The sequence below is a fragment of the Myotis daubentonii genome, chromosome 5 (assembly GCF_963259705.1).
Source record: "Myotis daubentonii chromosome 5, mMyoDau2.1, whole genome shotgun sequence".
In the NCBI taxonomy this organism is placed as follows: Eukaryota; Metazoa; Chordata; class Mammalia; order Chiroptera; family Vespertilionidae; genus Myotis; species Myotis daubentonii.
The window spans coordinates 24,639,220-24,656,772 of record NC_081844.1 but is presented as its reverse complement, the minus strand read 5'-3'; the positions used below and the strand labels follow the sequence as shown (position 1 = coordinate 24,656,772).

The 17,553-nt window shown below is 39.6% G+C and overlaps 2 protein-coding genes, 1 non-coding gene and 1 pseudogene across 3 annotated transcripts; 3 read left to right on the top strand and 1 right to left on the bottom strand.

Annotated features, from left to right (window-relative positions):
- Positions 1-17,553, bottom strand: part of LOC132234517 (adhesion G protein-coupled receptor E2-like) — a 674,172-nt pseudogene that overhangs the window by 347,840 nt on the left and 308,779 nt on the right.
- LOC132234401 (olfactory receptor 7A5-like) lies at positions 260-1,183 on the top strand. Its single transcript, XM_059695392.1, has one exon. It carries the CDS (start codon positions 260-262, stop codon positions 1,181-1,183), a length of 924 nt encoding a protein of 307 aa, XP_059551375.1.
- Positions 12,772-12,878, top strand: LOC132236245 (U6 spliceosomal RNA). The gene has a single exon (XR_009453208.1). It is a non-coding gene; the product is annotated as a U6 spliceosomal RNA (small nuclear RNA).
- On the top strand, positions 15,449-16,372 carry LOC132234166 (olfactory receptor 7A10-like). The gene has a single exon (XM_059695211.1). The coding sequence runs from the start codon at positions 15,449-15,451 to the stop codon at positions 16,370-16,372; it is 924 nt and encodes a 307-aa protein (XP_059551194.1).

Genomic DNA, 17,553 nt, shown 5'->3' with positions numbered 1-17,553 from the left:
TATCCCTAAAATGCATGAAAGAGATCTTCAATAAAACAGCCATATACATTATGTTGGAAGAACAGGTTGATGGTAGAAAAGGAAATTCTAATGACAAATACCAATAGAGATACCTTATTGGGGATCAGATCACACCAACAACGGAAATTATTTTCCTGGTTCTAAAATATATATGTCATTTATTCTCAATTACCAATGCTGGCTAATGTGATAGTTACTCATTCATTTTTTTCTATTTTATGGTAGTCAACTGTGAAACATGGAACCAGGCAATGGTACACAAATTTCAGAATTTCTTCTTCTGGGAATTTCACAAGCACTGGAACTACAGTCCCTCATGTTTGGGCTTTTCCTCTCCATGTACCTGATCACTGTGTTCGGAAACCTGGTCATCATACTGGCCGTCAGCTCAGACTCCCACCTCCACACACCCATGTACTTCTTCCTCTGCAACCTGTCCTTGGTAGACATCTGTTTCACCTCCACCACCATCCCAAAGATGCTGTGGAACATCCAGACACAGAGCAAAGCCATCACCTATGAAGGCTGCCTCACACAGATGTATTTTTATATCCTCTTTGCACTGTTGGACAGCTTTATCCTGACCGTGATGGCCTATGATCGGTTTGTGGCCATCCGCCACCCTCTGCACTACATGGTCATCATGAACCCCCGGTTCTGTGGACTACTGGTATTGGTGTCCTGGGTCATGTGTTCACTGCATTCCTTGTTAGAAAGCTTAATGGTGTTGCGACTGTCTTTCTGCTCCGACTTGGAAATCCCCCACTTTTTCTGTGAACTCAATCAGGTGCTCCAACTTGCCTGCTCTGACACATTTCTTAACAACATTGTAATGTATTTTTCGGCTGGACTGCTAGGTGTTGGTCCCCTTGCTGGGATCCTTTACTCTTACTCTAAGATACTTTCCTCCATACGTGGAATCCCTTCAGCACAGGGGAAGTATAAAGCATTTTCTACCTGTGCCTCTCACCTCTCAGTTGTCTCCTTATTTTATAGTACGATCCTAGGAGTTTACCTCAGCTCTGCTGCTTCCCAAAATGCACAATCAAGTGCAACAGCCTCAGTGATGTACACTGTGGTCACACCCATGCTGAACCCCTTCATCTACAGTCTGAGGAACAAGGACATAAAGAAGGCCCTTCAAAGACTCCTTGGCTGGTAAGCTTTTCAAGGGCTAATTTTACTAGGCTGAAAAATTGCCAGGAATGCAGGGTGCAAATCCTCAGAGCCAGAAGTCTGACAGAAATAAAACCAATATTTTGACCATATGGATTTGAAAATTCTCATTTATGTCATGGGTTAACATGAATTAGTTTAGCGTAATTTATTCTCTTATGACATATTTTATTATAAGTAAATTCTCTATTGTTTTCCTAAAAGAATAGTTAGGAATTATACTACCACTATGGACAAAATTATACTTGGCTACTAAGGTCATTTGCATAATTTCATTTTAGAGGTAACTCTGAGACCACAGTTTTCACTTCTATTTCATCATTATTTCTATAGGTGCTCTTCTTGATAATGTAGACTTTTTGACATGCTAGCATGTTGTATAGCTGGTCTCCTGGTTTTATATTCTTCATTCTATTATCCAGCTCTGTGTCCACATGTCTATCATAGCCACTGGCAAAAATTGACTATCAAACACATTGTTTTCAGGAAGAGTCTACAAGGAAATATATATTTTAATAGATAGATTGATCTAATATGGTTAGAGTCAGAGATGACCTTAAATGTGCTTAAGCAATAATAAGCATACAATTTTTTTCTGTACAAAAATGTTTTTCATGGCCCATATCTACTCAATAAAGTGTGAAATATGCTTCCCATTTGTAAGGCTCCTTATTCACTGGAGTGAAAGATTACATAGAGTATCATGAATTTTTTCTGAATTATTTCATTGTTTCTGCTTGAATACTTTCTTTTTCATTGATTTTTTTAAAGTGAGAGGGAGAGTCCTAACCGGTTTTGCTCAGTGGATAGAGTGTCGGCGTGCAGAATGAAGGGTCCCAGGTTCGATTCCGGTCAAGGGCATGTACCTTGGTTGCGGGCACATCCCCAGTACGGGGTGTGCAGAAAGCAGCTGATTGATGTTTCTCTCTCATTGATGTTTCTGACTCTCTATCCCTCTCCCTTCCTCTCTGTAAAAAATCAATAAAATATATTTTAAAAAAATAAACTGAATAAATAAATAAATAAATAAAGTGAGAGGGAGAGAGAGAGAGAGAGAGAGAGAGAGAGAGAGAGAGAGAGAGAAAGCATCTATATGAGAGAGAAACATTGATCAGTTGTCTCCCAAAGCATTCAAACCAGGGCTCAAACCCACCACCTGGACATGTCCCCTGACTGGGAATACAACCAGCAACATTTCGGTGCATTGGACAATGGTGAACCAACTGAGCCATACCCTCCGGGGTTCCTTAAAAACTTTAAATGTGCTCCCTACTAATGTGACTCCTTTAATATCTCCCCTTTTCTAAATTTTTTCAAATCCACTGAAGGGAAGTGAGTGAACAATCTCAATATCATACAATATATATCTCCTTTACACTTGGGAATATCTTCAATCTTTATGATCAAAGGATGAATCACACAGGAGATAAAATTCTGCCTACTCATGTGAATAAGACCCACAAAATTTCTGAACAAACATGCATGTCCTTCCACCCTGTCCTGACTACCTGGAAGGGGTCACTTTTATACAGTTATCTAAAATATATTGAAATAACAGAATAATTGTGAATGCTGTCCTCAAATAGCAGTAGAAATGCCAAAAGTAACAAGTAGCAGATTATTAAAATTTCCTTCAGTTCTGTTTGCTTTGACTATAGTTTCAATTCACTATCTATATATATAAAAGCCCAGCAACCTGAAATGGCAGAACAACTGGTTGCTATGATATGCACTGCGGTGGCCAACCGGCCAGATCTGGGCCCCAATTGGCCCTTCCCCAACCTCCCACGATCCTTCCCCCAGCCAGTCCCACACTTGATCAGGTCCCCCCACCCTGATGGGGGAAGAGCCAGCCAGCCAACCTCCCAGGGTCCCTCCCCCTCTAGCCAGCTGGCCCCCAATAGACCTTAATCACTAGCCAGGCCGAGGGACCCCCCACCCTTGCACGAATTTGTGCACTGGGCCTCTAGTTGCTATATAACAAGCCATCCTAAAGGTAAATGTTTAATACAATTCCTTTATTTTCCAAGGGATTTGTGTAGTGTGGAGTTGTTCTGATCTCAGCTGGTCTCTTCATGAATCGGTAGTCAGCTATGGGTCAGCTCAGATGTCTCTGCAGACCTTGGCTGGGCTTTCTAATGTATTAGGGGCTTAGCTACTACTGTGACTCATTTAGGGAAGGCTTGGCTGGGATAAATGAGCTCTGTCCACAAGTCCTCTCCTTCCCTGAAAGGCCCACCTGGATTTGTTCACATGGTTGAGGCAAGATTTTGAAAGAGAGCAGCAGCAATGCACCAAGGCCTGGTAAAGCACACTGTCACTTCCACCATATTCTATTGGCCCAAACAAATAAAAAATCTTAAGTCCAGCCCAGATTCAAACATGGAGGAAAAGACTACTCTTCTGGAACTCGCAGTCACATTACCAAAGACATGAAAGCAAACAAAAAAAACTGAGGCCATCTCTGGAAAGTGTCTATCACGTGTGTATATTTTGCTTCAGAAAAATTTTATTTCTGCCACTGCCCTGAATGGCTGAATGATCTTAGAGAGTGAGAATAAATATATGTTTAATGAGCATATGTGGAAATTCTACACTAGAAAGTCAAACCCTCCAAATATAAACATGCCCCCTCTGCCACTTGCCTCCTGCTTACTATTTCTAGGCTGAAGAAAACTAAAATTTTTTCCTTCCAGATATCTGGAGTCCAGGGATTTAACTCATTGATTAACAGAGCTAGAAACCTATTGTTTTCTTGATAATTATATTTTTGTCACCCTCATGTAGACATTGCTTTTCTTTTTATTTACCTGCTCTTAACATATTCTTAATAATTTCCAATCTGATACTTGTATTTGTTGGGGGTGCAGGTCCTGATGGAAGGAGGTAGCATTTGAAATGCACATACAACAGAGAAATTGTTATTTTAAAGAGGAGAGAGAGTTGCTAATGTTATGCTCAGTGAGAGAAGCCAGTCACAAAAAGACAAATACTACATGGTTTCACTTACATGACATATCTAAAGTAGTCAAATTCATAGAAACAGAAAACAGAATGGTTTTTACCAGACCTGGGAGAAGGGGGACTATGGAGTTAAAGTTTAGTGGGTGGAAAGTTTCAGTTTTGCAAGAAAATGAAAAAGTTTTGGAGGTTGATTGCACAACAATGTGCATGTAATTAACAATACTGAACTGCATACTTAAAAATAGTTACAATGTTAAATTTTGTTATGTGTTTTTTACCACTTCAAATCCTACATAATAAAAGAGCTAATATGCTAATAGTCATCATGCCCTCACACCATAATGCCATAATGGATCAGACACTCAACACTGGGGAGAGAGAAATGGGGACCAGCCAGGCTGCAGTCTGGGAGAGGGACAAGCTGCCTGCCCTGGGTCCTGGACACCAGAACCCGTGGCTGCAGCCTGGGAGAGGTACAAGCCACCAGCCCACGGTCCCCTGCACCTGCGGCCTGCCTGCACAAAGCTGGCCCAGGTCCTGGGTGCCTGTGGCCGGCCAGAGGGAGGGAAGCCTGGGTCCCTAGTGCCTGTGACAGGCAAGAAGAGGAAATCTGGGTCCTGGGTGTGGGACGAGGCACAGGTGGTTAGGGGCAAGCAGGCCAGCAGGGGAGCAGTTAGGGGTGAGCAGGCTGGTAAGGGAGCAGTTAGGGGCGATCAGGTAGGCAGGCAGAGGTGGGTAAGGGGCGATTAAGCAGGCAGCGGGGTTAGGGGTGATCAGTCAGGCAGGCAAGCAAGCAGTTAGGAGCCAGCAGTCCAGATTGCAAGAGGCAGTTGGCCATCCCCCGAGGGGTCCTGGATTGGAGAGGGTGCAGGCTGGGCTGAGGGACACCCCCGCCCCCTGCATGAATTTCATGCACTAGGCCTCTAGTTTCTAATAAAAGGAAGAAAATTCTCACACATGCTACAACACGGATGAGCCTTAAGGACATTATGCTGAGTGAAATTAACCAGTCATAAAAGGACAAGTACCATGTGACTTCATTTTTATGAGGTCCTCAGAGGAGTCAAACTCATAGAGACCAAAAGTAGAATTGTGGGTGCCATGGGCTGGGAAGAAGGATGAGGAATGAATGTTTAATGGGGACCAAGTTCCAGTTTGTGAAGATGAGAAAGATCTGGAGATGAATGATGGTGATGGTTGCATATGAATGTACTTAATGTCACTAAATTGTCAATTTAAAAAGTGGCTGACATGGTAACTTTTACATTATGTGTATTTTACCACATTAGAAAAAATAATCTAAGGCAAGATGACAGGAGGATCTACACACTGTTTTCTTTTCCTTTTTGACCTGACAATAGCCAGCTACTGAGAAAAATATCTGATGCTTTAAAGCCCTAATATTTGGGGTTTGCTTGTTACTGAAGCATAACTGAGACCACCATGATTCAGATGTGAAAGATGACACTTGAGTCTACTCCAGTGTGTGCTGATGCCCTCATCAATGAACTCCAGGGCTGGTACCAGGATGAGAAGCGAGGCACTTGCCTCAGGAACAAAATTTAAGGGGGTACCAAAGAACTCAAGAGTCAAGATGGCTATTATTTGAATGCAGTGATTTAAAAAATCAAAATTAATGCAAGACATTCATGGTGATTGAAATAGCAAAATGTTAATTTTAGATGGGATCACTGGGAACAAGCCCCCATCACTTTTGGTGGATCAGTACCCCAGCTCCCTCACTACTCAACTGTGTGTCCTACACTCTCTGAGAGGTCCCTAAAGAGACTGAGCCTCAATGCCCACCATAGAAATGAGCTCATTCAAACTCTCAGTATTTGCTATCTACACCTCCCTATCTCACATCCTTTCTTTTTTACTCATGCTTTCTAACATTCCTTTCTAAAGAATTACCTGCACTCAATCCTTGTCTCAGACTCTGCATTCAGGGGAGGCCAGCCCAGGGCAGATGTCTATTACAATTTCATTTCAACCAGGCAAACACTATAACTCCTGATTCACCCCCTAATCTCTGAACAAATCTGTTGTGTTAGTGATTTACCTTAGCAACAAATTGCCCTAAACGTAAGGGCCTAAACTAACAGCAAATAGTTATGATCTCACAGTTTTTGTGGGTCAGGAATGAGGTATGACCTCTCTGAGTTCTTTGCTCTAGGGTTTCTAATGGGCCGCAGTGTCAGCTGAGGGCTTGATGAGGGAAGGGTCCACTCCTCTTCTACCTGTCCTTGGCAGACATCTGTTTCACCTCTGCCGCCATCCCAAAGATTACAAATTTCTTCTACTTTAGGAGGGATTAAAATGCAAAATGCTTTCACCCAAAGGCTAAATGAATGAATTGTGACACTTAATCTCAGATTCCTGAACAAAATTTCATTGGATAAATGTCTGTATTCACTATGTAATGCTAATGTAAATTACTAACAAAGTGATTTATAACAAACACATTTATGCTCTTACAATTCCTGAGATCAGAAACAAGAAATGGGGTCTCGGAGAGCTAAAAACAAGATATTTACAGGGCTAGGTTTCTTCTGGAGGCTACAGTGAAGAATCTATTTACTTTCCTATTCCAAGCTTAGATTAGAGTGCAAATATTTTAATTATATTTTTTATAATAAATGAATATTTCATAGTAAGGGACTAAATGACAGCTCTTAACTTGTGATGCAAGGTTGAAATGCCAAATTATTTTAGCTAATGTGTCATGAAGCTCAGTGTGTAACACTCAACATTTATACAGAAGGAACTTGGTTGATGAAAAGAAAAATAGTAACTTTCTGGAGATACCGGGGCTATGTCCGTATCACAAGTCTGTATTTGGAGATTCAAGTTTTTTAATCCAGGCTAGAGCCTCAGTCTTAAATTTAGGAAAAAAATTAAATAAGGCTTGGGTTAGGTACTAGGAGGTTAGTCCTCTGAAAGCCAACAAATGTAATGAGCAAGAACCAGTAAAAACTGGACTCGCTTGAATTCTAAGCTGGTCTTTTGGGAACACAGAATCTCCAAGGAAACATTCTCTTCTGTCCAGACCCACAGGGAAATCAGATTATTAGAGGCTGGAGTAGTACCTAATGAGCAGACATAGGGGCTGTAAATATCTCCTCATCTACAGTCTGCAGTGTGTGTGACCTTGGGCTGGATGGGACCTGGTTGTTGCTTTTGGAATCCTAAGTTTGTCTATGAGACCTGTGCTTGCCTCCTTCCTGCTGTCTGTCTGGGGAGAGAGCTTCAGTCTCTATCATCAATCATCCAGAAGGTTGGATTTTCACACAGAGACCTTCCCCTCAGAGTTCCCAATCAGGTGAGTCCAGAGGTCCAGTAGGTACTACAGAAAAAGTGTCAGAGAGAATCAAAGCCAAGCACATTTACCTGAGGTCTCTTGACAGCCGTCAGCCTATGGTTGTTTGATTGTCTGATTTACTAATTAATGAGTAAGTTATGATGCTAAAAGGAGAAATGAACATTGAACTCAGCAACACATTGGTAATTGTTGACAATTAACTGATGGAAGCTCAATTAAAGGTGGCAATGGGAGACATAAAGTATTTCAAGTAAAAGTGGAACATGTACAATGAGTTTTGCAACTAGGGGAAGTAGGAACATAGAGTAGTAAGTATGGAGAATGTCCAGTAAAGTGAGGGCAGTTCCTTTTTATTTTTATCATAGGGTCTATTCAACTACATGTCCATATTGATGAGAAAGATCCAGATCCAATATATTTCTTACAAATATTACTTTACAATAGTAGTTCATGAAGACATACATTTCACATGATCTTCTTTCACTCTGGTAATTCAATTCACAGGTAACAGATTTTATTTCATAAGTAAAAATTGGTAGGATAAATAGTTTAACTTTTCAATTACTTCATTACCTGTGATCTAAATATATTTGTACATTACTCATTTGTTTTCACTCTTGTAAATTATCTGTACAAGTCTTGACATTTGTATAGGGGGTCCGAGTGTTTTTATTCCTATTTTTTACTGCATTCTTCTAAACAAGGAATTGGAGTTTTTCCCACCAACTTTGTTGTCATTGAGTACCTTCATGTATGTATATGTGGGGAATTGTGAGTGGTTATTAATAGTGTGGGCTCAAGTGTATCACTCAGACATATTGTATTTTCTCTATTGCTTTTGTATTTTTCACTCTTCTTAATGAAAAATAACATTCAGCTGTTACTTTTATATTCTTCACTTGTGAATCCTTGCTATAAAACAAAAATGAAAGTGAATTTTCTTCTGTGTACATAGTACTAATAAATCACCTTACACACATATTGCCAACTTGTTTCACATCTTCATTATTCCTTATTGTTCTTTTCAGCCTTTTGTGGTTAGCTCTATTTCCAAAATTTGCATCACCTACTGTCCTGTGGAAAACAATCTATTTTATATTTGATTAAAAATTACCTTTAATTACAGTAGCAAATTGAATCCATATATCTTTATATAAGTAGAAATTATAACTTAGATTCTGCTTTCTCCCTGATATTAAAAGCTCTTCTTTAATATTCTTTTATTTCCAAGTTTTTGGAAATTTAACCTGGAATTTGTGGCCCATGTTGATATTATTAAGTTATTAGTATTTCCTACAATTGTTTTGTAACCACTATACTTAACCTAATTCCATTCCTACTGAGAATCTTTATTCCATAAGTTCTTAGTTTATTAAAATACTTCTCTTCCCATGTTATATACACTCATATGCTTTTGTACAAATATATAAATACCAACCTGTGCTCATCAGAAATTCTCTTCATGTGTTTTACAGTCTTTTTTTTCTGTGTCCACTCTTCCTTATTACTCAAAAATGCCTCATGGTCTTCCCCCCCAAAACAACTAGCATGATGCCAAGTATTTATTACCACGTGCACATAATATTTTAGGATGTGGTTGTGCTATTCACACATTGAAAGCTTTCCATATACTTTCTTAATGTGTTGCTATTATAACCATTATACAAAAATGTTTTGAGATTGTTACATTAAAATTCTGATTCTCCACTAGAGGCAGTATTGTAACCCCAGGGCACATTGAGCAATGTCCAGAGACACTTTTCCCTGTCAATGGGAGGTGTAGGTAGAGCCCAAAGATGCCCTAAACATCCTGCAATGCACAGGAGAGACCACCACAGGCAATGATCTGGCCCAGAATGTCAATAGTGCAGAGACTGAGAAACATGACTGAAAGAATGTATGTACTTGTAATGTTTATGGCTGTCTTCAGATTGGTTGTCCATTGTTGTAACACTTTGCAGTTCTGCCAGGAATGCAAATAGAGTACTCCTTAGCTACCTGTTTATAAGTTCCAACCCTGGCCAATGTGACACCTTTTTAAGCTTTGCCCAGGCTGACAGATGTGAAAGAGTTTTTTTGTTGTTTTCTGAACTTGTTCTGAGTTTGATCAAATATTAATATATTTGACAGTCTTGTTACTTAGAATTTAATTTTTCTATGCCTATTATTCTTTCATTATCAGCCTTTTTAATGATTTTTAAACATTATTATGATAGAGGAGGTAAAAGAGGGTAAATGGGCATAAATGGTGATAGAAGGAGACTTGACTTGGGGTGCTGAACACAGAATACAATATCCATAAGATATATTATAGAACTGTGCACCTGAAACTTATTTAATTTTGTTAATCAATGTCACCCCAATAAATTCAACAAAATTTTTAAAATAACATAGAAACTAATATAAGTTATTATTTCTCAATTGACTTTGGGTGATGGTTTAGCCATAAAAATATTTTACGTTTTATTTAGTTAAATATGTCTGTCTTATTACTTCTGAGTCTCCTGGCATAATTATGATGATTTGGTCTATCCATAAATATTAATATGTAGTTTTCCTATATGTTCACCTAAAAAGGATTGGTTACACTTACAGTGAGTAGTCAATTTCTCTGATTTTTTTGTATGGTGACCAAGGTAGTAGAGCATCTTCATTTTCTTCCAAGTCTATATTTATTTTTCCAGCTTTTCTTCAGCAATTCAATGTTTCCAATATATTGAAATGCAACCTTCTCATGTGTTCAATGTACTGATATAGTAATAAGTACAGACCTAACTCCTGATTCATTCAACAAATAATAACAGCATCTGCTGTTTGCCACAATTTCTAGGAACATTAAGGACTATCTTCTGTTTATGCCTTTGCCAATTTAATTACTAATCCATGTTGGTATCACTAAATTATTTCTATTTTGTGCCATATTTCTATTAGTTTTTTTAAGAGTTCCAAGTGAGTTTATTTTTTAATGGTGCATGGCTGATAAATTCTTAAATGTAACCTAAACCCTTTTTCATTAAATACTCCCCATTTAGTCAGGAACAGCATCAAAATGTTCATCATGTGGATCAGCAATGTAATAAAAGCTGGCTCTTCTAAACAGAAGCTCAAACAGAAAGGGTTCTCTAACTTTAGTTTCCTTTCATTCTTCTTCTTCTTCTTACAATAAAACCCCACTCCCATCTGTGTTTCACTAACCAAAATCTACAAGATGGGGTAAATATATTTATATATATATGCAATGGATTTCTATTTCTGCTTGATCTTCTCAAAAATTTAAAACTTCCACTAAAAGCAAAGTTAAACAAAATATACATACCCACTCAGCAAATATCAAACCTGAAAAATATACAAGAAGTAGAAAATTCAAACTTCTCGAGCATCTCTTCAGAGTATCTTGCCTTCAGTTAGTACACTAAGGACCATTAAATTACAGGGAGCATCTCACTGCAATGAAAATGTGGTCCTAAAAATGTAGTTTAAAAAAGATGGTACAACTGTGGTAATGCCCATGCTCAGTCATTAATACAGAACACTTCATGTAAATGGCAGACTGACTGGAAAAGTATATGTAACTGATGGGCAAAGGTTTCTCTGAACTACACCAGGTTTTATGTGGCACCCTCCCTGCTTGCTAAAAATAAGAACCAAATCACAAATAAATGTGGCCATGAAGCCACATGCTGTTGAACTGTTCATCTTATATATTTCATTTAAATGAAAAAAATCTAACTCGGTATGAATTTACCTGACTTAATTTCAGAAAGCAGCAAGCAGCCTTTCATTAAGTCTAAGAAAGAGTTTATATTTGAATGATAAAACTATAAGAAAAGAATATAAAAATGGGGGGGGGAGCAGTAGCAACTCAGGAGAGTTGTTTGGGAATTTTCCTCAAGTAAGTGTTAACTCTATTAAGGATACAAGCCTTCAAAGACAATGAACAAAGTAAGAAGAAACAGCCTCAGTTTGATCTCTGTGTAATGCTAAGATGTGGCCACTGTTTTCTTTAAAAACTTAAGTACAGATAATGGCTGGTAACTCAAACTCCTCCATAGCTCTTTATCCATTAGCAGGGAGCATTTAGGGGTAAGTCTTAAAGAAGTCATGGGGTGTTGTACTATATGTGGGAGAGAACACGCCAGGAACTGCAACTTTTATCTTAGCAAAGGACCCCGATCAAATTTTCAACCCTGAGTCTGAATCTCAAGCATGTTAAACCTGATGTACATATATGTTTAAGGCTTACGCCTGTAGTTCTTACATTCAGAAGCTTTAACATTGTGAATATTCTTAATGCATTTGATTATTCAATGTATTATATGACACTGATGCGGAGTCATAATGTTCTGGGAAATTATTTTCCTGAAGACCACAACCCCCAGGTCAGGAAAGGTATTCTTATATAGGGAAAAACACTTGAAGTTTCCAGATTATTTCTCAATACATTTCATTAAGAACTGTACTGTATGGCAATGCTGATTTTTAAAAAAATCCTTCCTCTCCCCCCCTTCAGTTAAGAGTGGTGATGAGTATTTGCTTAACACTGGCCTTCTTATGTAGCAGATACTTTCTTATGACTATATTCATTTGAATAAGAAACCAAAGACGACTCCCTGAATTTTCCAGTGTTTGATCATAGTACACCTCATCAAATGGTCGCTTCAGTGGTCTCAAGTCTAGAATTCAGAACTGCTGCCCTATCCTGTAAATTTATTTAGAACAAGATAAGGCACGGCCAATAAATAAGCTGTAATTTACATCTTTAAATTCATAGGGTTGGCCACGGGATAATGACATGTCTACATAAAGGTCTAGGAATCAGAGGAGACGGTGGGAGTAACACTAAAGATGCAAAAGCCATAAACAGAAAATTAACTTTCCTTATTGGTTTGGCTACCTGGTGTTCAAAGAATGTATATAAATATTTAAAATAGCATTCTTTAGAAATTAGATCCAAAAACCAGGAAAAAAAAGTGTGTTTTGAGATACTTTTCTGCTTCATTCCACAAATTTTCTATACTCATTATAGAAGACAAAGGCAGAAGGGAGGAAATGAGGATATTAAACAAAAAACCGAATAGAGAATGCAATATTTTTTAAATAGGGACTTAACCTCAATGGAAAGATTTCTATTTTTCTCCCACTATAGAGCTAGTCATCCAGAAAGGTGCTTAAAGTATGTCTGCATATTTAATGTTAAAAATAAATAAAAGCCAGGTTCTGATTCAGGCAATGACTTAAGAACCTAAGGAAAGAAAATGAAGAAATTTCAAGATTAAAAAAAATCAAGAGTGCTCACTTTGGCAGCACATATACTACAATTGGAAGGATACAGGGAGGATTGGCATGGCCCCCATGCAAGGAGGACATGCAAACTTGTAAAGCACTCCATAGTTTTTAAAATAATCTAGTTTTTAAAAATCAATGTTTGACTTTGTGCCAAGAGCACACGGCCAGTGATTTTTCCTTTGAAGACAGCTGCAAGGAAGTGAGCTGGAGCATCTTGTTTGGGCCTGCTGCCTCCCCCACCACCACCCCAACTGCAGCCTCGGCGGCCCATCCGGCAGAGGGGGCCTTCTATTCGTTTTTCATTGAATTCAGTTGCTTGAAAATCACTTCTGTTTGACCAAGTTTTATTCTCCCTGTCATTCCCTTCATTTTGTAACTTCACATTTAGGTAAATGTGTTCCTATGTAAGTGCACATATAGTCGCTTTTGTGAAAGTACAAAGGTGAACAAAACAGGGGAAGCCCTGCTTGTGTGGATCTGGCACCGTGATGGTGAAGACAGAGTACAATGAAATAAAGGTTTGCATGGCAATGTGCTCAGGCTTAAATCATATGAAGAAAGTCACTCAGTTAGAAGGATGGACTGTCGTGGCGTGTGCAGGATTTATTGATCATGTCCTGGAGGCCTTTGCACATTGGAGGAAGACCAGAACTAGAATTAGACTGAGCCCATTGATTTGTCAAAAGGAGATCAAAACTTAAAGTCAAAGAAAAACAAAGATGCTACCTAAGAAAAGTGAGAAGGGGGCCTTGTCTCATCTGCCATCAACCATATAAAAACCAACTGGTCAAAAATATATGGAAGAGGCACAGGAAAAAAAAATGGTCTTCTACTGCTTGATATTAAAAATATTTAACCTGTGTTGTTTTTGTTTATTTCCTTTTGTGAGTTATTGGTTTATTTTTTAGTCAGTTTTCACTTGGGATAGTCAATCTGTAAGGTGTTTCACATCATAGATTTACAACTGCCTTAGTTTCTTGGACAATTTTATTTCTCTGTTAATTTTGCTTAGCCTCAAGGGGGTATAATTGGAAAGCAGCCAGAATCCAAAGAAGATTTGTCTTCTTCATTGTCTCTCAGGGATCAATTGAGCTAATTGGATCTATTTTCTTCCTCATGTACATTTTATTGCTCTCTCACTTATAATGTTTATTTAAACTATTATGTTTCTTTAAATACAGGGCAGAAAAATGGACATAGCAATATGAAACCCCAAGCTTATGTATCCATGGGAGGCTTACCATTAGGTATATCTGGGTACTTTTCTAAGTTCTTTTTGAAAAAGATCCTTGATCTGGACAGCTTGACTTGTGTCTACTCATAGCCTACATAGTGTGGGAGTGAGTGAGAAGGACATGGAAATAACATACATGAGGAGGCTATGGTGTGTGTGTGTGTGTGTGTGTGCCTTGTAAACTGAGAGCAGCCCTCAGAACAGGGGTGCCTGGACTGATATATTCCAAGGTAACTTACAATATCAAGAAGGAGGAGATCCTTTGCAATTCACAGAATGCTTTTGCAACCAGATTACTTAGTGCAAGATTTACATAGTGTGCAAAAGGCACTCTCCGTGATTTGAAATTTCAACAGCAACACATGGCTACCTAGTTTCTTAATATTCTCTGACACCATCTCTCATCCTGCTCTGACTTGCTTATTTCCCTTGACACATTGGCTCATGTTGAATATTGGTTTTCTGAAGCAATCATATTCCTCAGGGCCCTAACGCAGGCTGATCCTTCTGCCTAGCAAACACTTCCCCCTCAGTTTCCAGTTTAGTCTTCTTTGAAGTGTCTGTTAAAGACTCACCTGTGCCAAGTCTTGGCTAAACACCATCCTATATAATAAAAGCCTAATATACAAATCAACCGAACAGAACAACCGGCCACTATGACATGCACTGACCACCAGGGAGCAGACGCTCAACACAGTACCTGCCCCCTGGTGGTCAGTGCACTCCCATAGGGGGAGCACTGCTCAGCCAGAAGCCGGGCTCATGGCTGGCGAGCACAGCGGTGGTGGTGGGAGCCTCTCTGGCCTCCACTGCAGGCAGGTGGTAAGGAAAGAGGGGTCCTGGACTACGAGAGCCTCGGACTGTGAGAGGGATGTCTGACTGCCACCAGCAGGTAGACATACCCCGAGGAGTCCTGGACTATGAGAGAACTCAGGCCAGGCTGAGGGTCCCCCGCCCCAAGTGCACTAATCTCATGCACTGGGCCTCTAGTAAAAAAATAATACTCACTATCTACTCTTTCCATTTAATGTGATTTCCTTTTCTTTATATCAGCTACACCATTGGATATGATATATTATTTTTTCATTTGATTATATTATTGCTCCATCATTAGTTTGTAGACATTTGTTTTTAAGGATCCATACTGAAGCAGTGCCTGGAACATGATCTATAGTCAATATATATTCCTCAAATGCATGAAAGATATCCTCAATAACACAGTCATATATATTATGCTTGAAGAGCAGGTTGATGGTAGAAAAGGAAATTCTAACAGAGATACCATAATGGGAACCGGATCACACATCAAATATGATAATTGTTTCCTGATTATAAAACAAGAACATGTCATTTATTCTCAGGTACTAATGCTTATTAATGTGAAAATTGGTTATTCATTTTTTCTTTATTTCTCTTTTTTTTTCTTTAGTAGTCACCTCTGACACATGGAACCAAGCAATGGTACACAAATTTCAGAATTTCTTCTTCTGGGACTTTCACAAGCACTGGAACTGCAGTCCCTCATATTTGGGCTTTTCCTCTCCATGTATCTGGTCACTGTGTTGGGAAACCTGCTCATCATTTTGGCCGTCAGCTCAGACTCCCACCTCCACACACCCATGTACTTCTTCCTCTCCAACCTGTCTTTGGTAGACATCTGTTTCACCTCTACCACTGTCCCCAAGACACTGTGGAACATCCAGACACAGAAAAAAGTCATCACCTATGAAGGCTGCATCACCCAGATGTATTTTTTTATACTTTTTGCTGGGTTGGATGACTTCATCCTGACTGTGATGGCCTATGACCGGTTTGTAGCCATCTGCCAACCGTTGCGCTACACAGTCATCATGAACCCCCGGCTCTGTGGACTGCTGGTTCTGGTGTCCTGGATCATGAGTGTCCTGAATTCCTTGTTAGAAAGCTTAATGGTGCTGGGTCTGCCCTTCTGCTCAGACTTGGAAATCCCTCAATTTTTCTGTGAACTCAATCAGGTGATCCAACTTGCCTGTTCTGACACCTTTCTTAACAACATGGTAATGTATTTTTCAGCTGGGCTGCTAGGTGGTGGTCCCCTTGCTGGGATCCTTTACTCTTACTCTAAGATACTTTCCTCCATATGTGGAATCCCATCAGCTCAGGGGAAGTATAAAGCATTTTCCACTTGTGTGTCTCACCTCTCAGTTGTCTCTTTGTTTTATGGTACTAGCCTTGGAGTTTACCTCAGCTCAGGTGCTACCCACAATGCACAGTCAAGTGCAACAGCCTCAGTGATGTACACTGTGGTTACACCCATGCTGAACCCCTTCATCTACAGTCTGAGGAACAAGGACATAAAGAGGGCTCTGCAAAGATTCCTTGGCAGGTAAGCTTTTCAAGGGCCAACTGTACTGAACTGAAGAATTGCCCAGGAATGCAGGGTTCAAAGCCTCAGAGTCTGAAGTCTGAAAAAAATTAATCCAATCTTTTAATTGGAAATTCTCATTTATCTCATGAGTTAACATGAATTACTTTAGCATAATTTATTCTCTTATGACACACTAGAGACCCGGTGCACGAAATTCATGCCCAGGGTGTGGGGGGGGAGGGGTTCCTCAACCCGGCCTATGCCCTCTCACAGTCCGGAACCCCTTGCTCCTTACCACTCAGTTCACTGCTCCTTAGTGCTGCCACAGAGGTTCCCGCCACCTCCACTGCATTTCCCAGCCGTGAGCCCCGCTTCTGGCTGAGCAGCGCTCCCCCTGTGAGAGTACACTGACCACCAGTGGGCAGCTCCTACATTGAGCATCTGCCCCCTGGTGGTCAGTCCATAGCGACCAGTCATTCCACTGTTCCATCTATTTGCATATTAGGGTTTTATTATATAGGATAGGATATTGAATGTGAACTATAAATGAAAAATAAAATTTAAAAAATAACCAAATAAAATTTTAGATCTGAAAATTTTATATATATATATATTTTTTTTAATTCTCACCTGAGAATGTTTTTAAAATTGATTTTTAGAGAGAGAAACATCCATGTTGACAGAGAAATACCAGTAGGCTGCCTCTGCACCTGCTGACCCCGTGGGATTTAACCTAAACCTAAGTATGTGCCCTAACTTAGAATCCAACAGGAAATCCTTTGGTATACAGGTTGTGGCTCTAACCAATTGAGCCACCTGGCCAGGGCAGATCTGAAAAAAATTTTTTTAATGTACCTCCAGGCCCTGGTTGGTGTGGATCAGTAGTTAGAGTGTCCTCCCATGCACCAAAGGGTCATGGGTTTGATTCCAGGTAAGGGCACAAATACATGTTATGGGTTCCATTCCTGTTGGATTGCTTGGGCAACTGATCAATGTTTCTCTTTCTCTTTCCCTCTCCCTTCCTTTCTCTGAAGGGTACCGGGTTGGATTCTGATCAAGGGCAAGTACCTGGGCTTAATCCAGGGCCCTGGTTGGGGATTCAGCAGGAGGCAACCAATTGATATCTCTCACATTAGTTTCTGTCTTTCTCCCTCCCTTCTACTCTCTGTAAAAAAAAAAAAAAAAAAAAAAAATCAATGCAAA

Bases quoted from the DNA above. Each gene is read 5' to 3' on its own strand.
- LOC132234166 (XM_059695211.1), top strand. From the start codon at position 15,449: ATGGAACCAAGCAATGGTACACAAATTTCAGAATTTCTTCTTCTGGGA.
- LOC132234401 (XM_059695392.1), top strand. From the start codon at position 260: ATGGAACCAGGCAATGGTACACAAATTTCAGAATTTCTTCTTCTGGGA.